This window comes from Lonchura striata, chromosome 22 (assembly GCF_046129695.1).
Source record: "Lonchura striata isolate bLonStr1 chromosome 22, bLonStr1.mat, whole genome shotgun sequence".
Taxonomy (NCBI): Eukaryota; Metazoa; Chordata; class Aves; order Passeriformes; family Estrildidae; genus Lonchura; species Lonchura striata.
In genome coordinates, this window is record NC_134624.1 from 4,101,997 (window position 1) to 4,110,262 (window position 8,266).

The window sequence follows — 8,266 nt, forward strand, 5'->3', positions numbered from 1 at the left end:
TGCATGTTTAATTTCCCACTTCTTGAAACAATATTATGATTTTTGAGAGAAGCAGAGCTTCTGAATGCTCTGGGTCAGCAGTATGAAACATCCCCAATTCCCACTGAAGTTGGATAAAGCACTGGGGTAATTTGCTTTCTGGCTTTGAGCCTGTGGGAGAAATTACCTATTAAAACTTCCTCTGAAACTGCAAGGATTGGAAATGTGCAACTGGAGAGGAAGAAGGCAGCTCAGATTCTCAAGAAACCAGGAGCTGATGCTCTAAAAATGAAAAGGAGGGAAATATGTATTTAATTGCTCTCAGGGTTGTACTCAAATGCACCTGCAGGTCATGGCCAAGAGCCTGGGGAGATCAGGGCTCCCTTTTTCAAGACAACATGCTCAAATCCTTCTGTCCACATCTGCACTTGAGCTCCAAATTAATTAAAAGCCTGAAGCAGCAGTCTGAAGAACTTTCACCATAATAAGGGCCCCAGCCCAGCCTGCAGCAGCTCGGACACCTGGACTGCCATTCCCTCTCCACAGAGGTGCCCTCATGCCCTGCTGCCTTCTCTAGGGATGGCTCAGCCCATCAGGTTCACCCTGCCTGCCCCCAAAGCAATAAACACCTCATTCCTCTTCTTTTCACCACCGAGGGCAGCAAGAGCAGGCAGTGCTGCTGCAGCATCCCAGGGCTCCTGGACTGGCTCTCCCACACCACAAGGAATGTATCTGCACTGTCTTTGAGCACCTCTGATCCCCGTTCAGCTCAGCTCCCTGGTCCTGCTGCTGCTGTAAATGCTGCACTGAGCTCACAGCACCTTCTGGAGCAAGTTCTGGCCCAGCTGACCCAAGGACATATAATCACTGTCATTATTTTTATCCCTGTTCACAAAATTTCACATTTCCCTGGAACGTTCAGTCACTTACCTGGCTTTATTTTGGGTTTTTCCATGTCAGCCTGGTTATCTTGCTCCTTATTTACTTCCTTCCCAGCTGCACCACCTGCAAATTTCCCCCCAGTCCATGTGCTGGCTCTGCAGGATGATCAGCCTTATGCAAACAGAAGTGGACCTGAATTTTCTGCTCTGCCACTCAGCATCTTCCTGTCCTGAACTGACACTGCCTCAGAGAGCTCTCCTGCCAGAAGGAGACACTGAAAAGGATGGATTTAATATTCAATAGCCCATCCCCACCCCCAAGGAGCCCCTGGTACACACAGGCAGCTCAGGTGGGCTCACCTGGCTCAGGATTTGCCTGTGCCATCAGCCAGGCAGCAGCTTTGAACCATCCCAAAGGGAAACCCAGGCTGAGACAGAAGCAAATGGCAAAACAATGGTGGGGATTGTGCTGGGCATTAAGGAAACAGGAATCCTCCTGGAGCAACATTTCCTACTTGAAAAGAGGATGTGCTGGATGTGCTCAATACTTTGCCATGCTACAAAGTCTTACTTAAAAGCAGCAAAGCTTTGAAAAGCTTTTCTATTTCAGACACAGCAATACCACACTGAGCATTCCTCCAAACATGGTTTATTCTGGGTTTATGAACTTCCCAGAGCTAGGAGGGCCACACCAAACTCTTCACTCCCTGTTGGATTCACTTTACCACTTCAAGCAGACTCCAGCCATCAGCAATGGGATGTCCCTTCTCACACAGCCCCACATCAAGGGAGCACAGACTCAGAGGACTGCTCCCTGTTCCACCTGATCCACACACAGCTGCTTGAGCTCCGTGGTGACCTCTGGCTTCCACAACAGTCAGGAAGAGAGAACTCTCCAGCAAAATGTGTCTTGAAGCACCCAAACAGACTCCTTGAACCTCTCACAGTCCTGCACAAAACACAATCCTCCTCTCACCTCCTCCTTCTCTGGAATGCAGTGGCCCAAACCAGCGCTTTGCCAGGGAAAAGCAAGAGGGGAATTGTGGAAAATGAATTTATAGAAAATTTCAGCATTTCTTATATTAAGGTTTGCATACAGATACTATGTGAACCTTCTGTCAGGTTTTGAGAATTTGCTATAAATCCATTTCCCACAGGGCAGAACATTTCTGGGGAGGAGAGGGGAAGAGACAGAGCACAAAAAGCCAGGCAAGCTGATAAAGAGCAAGGCCTCAGAGTGGCACTCCAGATCAGCCCCTGAACACCCAGTACCAGCTGCCCTGGTGCACGTTTGGAGATGGGGCACCCAGGGCTCCAGCACTGGCTCAGGGATGCTCGTGCCCTCCTCACTCAGCTGCTCCCAGGGAAGGGATCCCTCTCCAGAGACTCCAAGGGGCTCCCTGCATGGAGGAGCTGCTTCTTCTCCTTGTTGCTGTTGGGGTTTTGCTGGTAATTGCATCTCTCCCAGGGCTTCTGCTGACACAGCAGTGGGAGAGCAATTCCTTTGTATTCCTGACAGAGAACTAAGTGGGCAAAACTCCTCAAATGGGAGACCAAGGCTCTGCTTTGAAAAGCAAAAAATAAGCCACCTTGGTCTGGGATCACCTCTAAACTAATAAAGCTGCATCCACAGCAAGGACTTTTATTACAATTTCAGCAAGAAGAAATGAAAATCATTCTCTCCTGCCAGCATAATTATATTGGAAGAGTTTATTTAAAGTATAACCCAGGCCTTTGATTCTGCCTCGACTGACAAAATGCTCTTCAGATGCTCTCTTCAGTCACATTGGCTCAGTCACATCAGCTTAGCACAGCTGAAGGGCACTTCTAAGGCTTTCTTAAAGCTTCACAAGTCGTATTTGCTCATTCTGTTATTATTTAAAGTTCCTCTAGATGGAAGAAAAGGATGAGTTCCCCACGGGCCTTTGCCAGCGCACAACAAGTAAGAATTCATGTAAAACATAAAAGTTAGCACCCATTTGACATAGGGTAAGACTTTGCCAGGGCCAGGGCTGTGTGTAATTATAATCTTGTTAACAAAGTAACCCCCCTACTTCAAAAAAGTTCTAAAACCTCCTTATGAGTATCAGGACGACGGGGGGGAACCTTATTTCTCTGTCCAAAGACACACTTAAAATGTATTAACGTGGTGCCCCAGGAGAAATGCAACACAAGTGACACACAGGTGTGCTGTGTGTGCTCAGTGTGGTGTGAACACACCTCAAAGCCCTCAGGATCCCCAGGGAAGCAGCTGCCCTGCAGGACACAGCTCCGAGGAGGAGTGGTGGGGTTTGAAACACACCAGGTGAGAGAGAAGTGACTGAAATGGGATGTGAATTAAAAACCACAGAGGCCTCTCCTGACTGTCAGGAGGGAATGAGCGAGGGCAGGCCTGAAAGCAGAGCTGGATGGTGCGACACCTGGCAGACACAGAGTGGCAATCTGCAGCTCTTCCCTCCCTGCTCACTGCTCCCAGCTCCTGGCTGCTCCTGGGATCCCTCCTGCACTCAGCACCGGCTGCAGGAGCCTCAGTCCAGGCAGAGCCAGGGAAATGTTGTCCCTTGATGCTGTGGGGAGGTGACTGAGCTGGCAGGGGGCTCAGGGAGCTCCCAGTGCTGGCTGGAGGGGATGAGAGCTGGGATCAAAGCCAGGGAGAGGCCTCAGCATCACTGCTGAGCTGAGAACTGCTCAGCCCCAGCGTGGGGAGCTGCTGGGTGCTGAGTCCATCCCAAATCCAGCCTCAGCATGGGGAGCTGCTGGGTGCTGAGTCCACCCCAAATCAGCCCCAGCATGGGGAGCTGCTGGGTGCTGAGTCCATCCCAGATCCAGCCCCAGCCAGGAATTCTGCCCGCTCTGCCAGCTCGTCGCTTTAGAGATCAAAGCTGCACCTCCAGAAGAGAGATTTTACAGATCTGAACAGACAGAAGGGGAAAAAAAATGATGAAAAATGCAGCGTGACTTCTAAGGGAACCACTTCACTCAAAGCCACACACGCACCTCACTTCCTGCACCAGCCTGCCCAGGTCACCACGAGCCCCAGGAAAAACACCACGGCTTGAACTTCAAACTTGCATCCAACAAGGATTTTGGGAAACACACAAACACAAGGGCAGCTCTCCAGCAAACTGATGCAAACTGGAGGATCAGCACTAAATCTAATGAACATGCTGGCAGAGCAAAGCTCAATTCCTCAAATCTCAGTTCCTTAAAGTTTAAACTTTAGTGCAGTAGGTCTGAAGCACCTAACAACTCCAAACTGGACTGCATACAAGATATCTACTAGAGATCCAACAGAAAAATCAGATTTTTCTGCAGCCTCGTGGTTACTGCACCTAAGGACCGCAGCACAGCCATGCATCAACACAGAGATCACCTGGGACAGGTAACAGAAGAGAAAAACAACTGAAGGTCACAGGATTTAGCAAGAACTTGTTGTTTAAAGAGATCCTCCCTCACCCATCAACACTAATATCTGGCAAGAAGCTGTTCTAGACTGGGAGTTTTTGTCTGGAGTTCAGTTGGGCACTCCCTGCAGACACACAGACATCACCTTCCCAACCTGCCCACTCCCTCCCAGCACTTTGCTGGGAGCAAGGATCTCCTCCCAAAAACACACCTCTGCACCTCTCTTAACCAAGTGAAACAATTCCATCTTGCACCTGGCAGAACACGGTGGATGTGGGATGTTTTTCCTTGCTCTCCCACACCAGCTCTGGGGAAGCAAAGAGCTTCTCCTCCAGTCCCCACATTCCAGTCTGACTTACACCAACTTCCTCCCCTCTGCCCCTCTGGCCTCAGAGGGGTATAAGCAAGATCTGGCCTCAGACAGAACTGAGTTCATGGGGGAGGGGAGGAATTAAACTCCAAATGAGTCACTGCTCCCTCCCATAACCCACAGCAACATCTGGGGATACTCTGCCAGACTCGGAGAGCAGTGGTTCTTAACGCTCTGCTCACAGGGCAGACCCAGCCAGGGCTCCTGGGAGGTGCTTCCCAAAATAAAACCTCTGCAGGGCTTGGACTGACCTGTGCATTAGGAGCTGATGAGCTATGAGCCAACTCCTGCCCCAGTTACAGCCGTGCCATTCTCCTGGAAGCAAAACTGGACCACAGAGTCACAGAGGCACTCAAGGGCTGATTCCTCTGTCACAGGGAAAAATTAACACTCATCCTCTGCAAAAGCACCAGGGAAAGGCAGCAGGATCAGGACAATTGGGATGGAACAGAAAACATAAAGGAAGCCTTGGACAATCTCCCTGCAACAATGATGGGAATCCTGCCTGAGTGATAAATCCAAGCTGTCTGCAGCACTTCCAAAGCTCTGCCGGTGTCACCTGCTGTGCCAAACCTCACCCCACACAGGGCAGACATTCTGGGCCAGAGCACAGCCCTGTCAACAAGAGAGAGCTGGGAAAGGCAGCAGCCAGCCTGCCACACCTGGCTGGGCCCACATCAGTGACCACACCTGGCTGTGGGCACAAGCTCCAGCTGGTCTGTACACAAGTGTGCACCAGGATCAGCCTATGATGCACAGCTGGATCACAGCCTGTGCACAGTGCACACGTGTATGACAGTCTTTGTACAAGTGCACACCTGTGTGACAGCCTGTGCACAGTGCACACCTGTATGACATCTCTGTACAAGTGCACACCCGTGTGACAGCCTGTGTATGATGCACAGCTGTATGACAGTCTGGCGATGATGCACACCTGTACTACGGCCTGTACATATGTGTGCACCTGTATTATAGCCTATGCACAACTGTACACTTCTATTTCTGTGTACAGTGCACACCTGTATCATAGTCTGCATACAAGTGTACATCTGTGTTATAACCTGTGGTCAATGCACACCTGCGTGACAGTCTGAATGACTGCACACCTGTATGACAGCCTGTGCACGATGCACACCTCTATGACAGCCTCTGAACGACTGTACACCTGTATAACAGTCCATACGAGTGTACACCTGTATTAGTCTGTGTACAGAGCACACCTGTATGACAGCCTCTGTACAGATGTACACCTGGATTACAGTCTATACACGAGTGCACACCTGGATCATAGTCCGTGTACAGTGCATATCTGTATGACAGTCTGTGTACAAATGTACACTTGTGTTATAACCTGTGCACAATGCACAACTCTATGACAGCCTCTGTACAACTGTACACCTGTGTCACAGCCCGTGTACAATGCACACCTGTATGACAGTCTCTGAATGACTGTACACCTGTATGACAGCCTCTGTACAAGTGCACACCTGTGTGACAGCCTGTGCACAATGCACACCTGTGTGACAGCCTCTGTACAAGTGCGCACCTGTGTGACAGCCTGTGCACAGTGCACACCTGTATGACATCTCTGCATAGCTATACACCTGTATGACAGTCCATACACGAGTGTACACCGGTATCAGTCTGTGCACAATGCACACCTGTATGACAACCCGTGTATGATACACACCTGTATGACAGCCTCTGTACAACTGCACACCTGTGTCACAGCCTGTGTACGATGCACACCTGTGTCATTACCTGGTGGCTCTCTCTGTGCACCAAGGCTCACAGCCAGCCCAGCTGCTCTCCAGCGTTCACCTGAGGGCACAGACAAGTTTATATTCTCCGCACAGCCGGGGCAGGAGGCCGGGCCGGCACAAGGAGCCCCGTGTGCCCTCGCATCTCTGGGCAGGGCCGCACCCCGCGGCTCTCCCGGGGCTGTGGGGCCGGTGTCCCCGAGCCCGGCGGGTGACAGGGGCTCTGCGGGCACCGCCACCCCCGGGATGCGGCGGCTGCTCCCGGATCCCCGCAGCGTCCCGGGTCAGGCCGGACGGCGCTCGGAGCAGCCGCGGATGGCGGCAGGTGCCACGGCAGGGCTGGACCGGATCTCCGCTCCCTTCCAACCCGAACCGATCCGTGACTGGACGGCAGGGCACGGGCAGGGCAGCCCCGGCCGCGCTCGGGACAGCCCCGGCGGGTCGGCGGGGCTCAGGGGAGGCACGAAGAGCTGCCCTGAGGAGCGGGCCGGCAGCGCCGGGAGCACGGACCCCCGGGCCGGGCTCCAGCACAGATTCCCGGGCCGCGCTCCCCGGGACCGCCGCCTCCCGGGCCGGGCTCCAGCACAGATTCCCGGGCCGGGCTCCCCGTGACGCGCAGCCCCGGCTCCCCCGGGGGCTCCTCCCGCCCGCGGGCCCCGGACCCTGCATGGCTCCCGCCCGCCGCCGCCCCGGACCCTGCATGGCTCATAGCACCGGCCCGCCCGCCGCCGCCGCCGCCGCGCCCGGCCGGGCCCCGGACTCTGGATAGAGCCGCACCAGCGCCGCCCCGCCGCATGGGGCGGCCCCGGAACATGGATGGCGGCCCCGCCGCTCCCCCCTCCCGCCTCCGCCACACGCACTCGCTCCCATTGGGGGGAGCCCCGGAATCTGTATGGCACATCCCACTGACTCACCGTGGAGGGGTGTAACTTATACAGAGTCCCGGGCCCCCCTACACACAATGGCAGCAGCTCCCACATTCTTCCCCTCAGAGGAGTTGGACTGAACCATGGGGCGGCGGGGGCACGGCCCCCCTCCCGGCCTCCGACAGAACCCGCCTGGCCCTGGGCGATACCACTCCACGCTCCCCCATCTTCCTTCCCCCCGCCCGGGTAGATGGACGCCGCCGCTCTCACTCACCTCGGCATCCACTGTGGCCATGGCCGGAGCCCCGGAGCGCAGCCCCGCCCCCCCGGCGGCTCCTCGCGCCTTGGCTCCGCCCCTTGCCCCTCATTCTTCTCAATGGAGACGCTCGGCCGGGCACTGCGCATGCGTGCGGCAGCATGGCGGCCCCCAGGGGTCCCGCTGTCCGTACGGCGTCATGGCGGCGCCCATCGGGCGGTGCCGTACAGGCGGAGCGGGGACGCGGGGACAGCGCCCGGTGGGACGGACCCCGCTCCCCGCACCGGCTCCCACCGACCGCGGCTCCTCCCTGGTCCTGGCGAGGCCCCCGAGTGCCCCACAGCCCGAGGCTGCGGGGGAAGAGCAGCCGCCGTTCCCAGCGGAACGCACCGTGAGCTTCCCAAACTTCCAGCAGCGCCCAGCAGCACGGCTTGCCCAAAAACCTACATGAAATAAAATCCCTGCAAAAATCACAGAAAGCGTCATAAAGTCCCTCTGTCTTTACTGCCAAAAGGTTAACCGTGGAAAACCACCTCCTTTTTTAGTTTCTCCCACTCTGGGGTCGTTTCAGCCCAATTTGGGCAAGGTTTTTGGTGTCTGTGTCACCTCAAGGCAGGGATGGGGCAGAGGGAGCAGCTCGCCCTGGCTCTGCCCCACAGAGGGGTCCCTGCAGCCTCTTCACTCCCTTTCCCACACCTCAAACACCCGCAATAGCTGCAGCCCACCCAAACCCCACAGGGCCCCTTCCA

The 8,266-nt window shown here is 54.9% G+C and overlaps 1 protein-coding gene across 4 annotated transcripts in view; it reads right to left on the minus strand.

The window, feature by feature from the left end:
- The window catches only part of EHMT1 (euchromatic histone lysine methyltransferase 1), a 121,311-nt gene extending 113,712 nt beyond the window's left edge, over positions 1-7,599 (minus strand). Inside the window, exons 1-2 of one of the 4 annotated variants that reach the window (XM_077787828.1) lie at positions 7,536-7,571; positions 6,397-6,456 (exon numbers count right to left, since the gene is read on the minus strand). Coding sequence is in view for 1 of the 4 variants with exons in the window: in XM_021542264.3 (XP_021397939.1) it covers positions 7,536-7,556 (21 nt within the window). In the remaining 3 variants the exon portion in view is untranslated. Of the gene's footprint in view, positions 1-5,855; positions 5,869-6,325; positions 6,457-7,535 lie in introns of those variants that run through there. The other 3 variants (XM_021542264.3, XM_077787830.1, XM_077787831.1) reach the window with 3 other exon arrangements.
- Between the last annotated feature and the right edge of the window lie 667 nt (positions 7,600-8,266).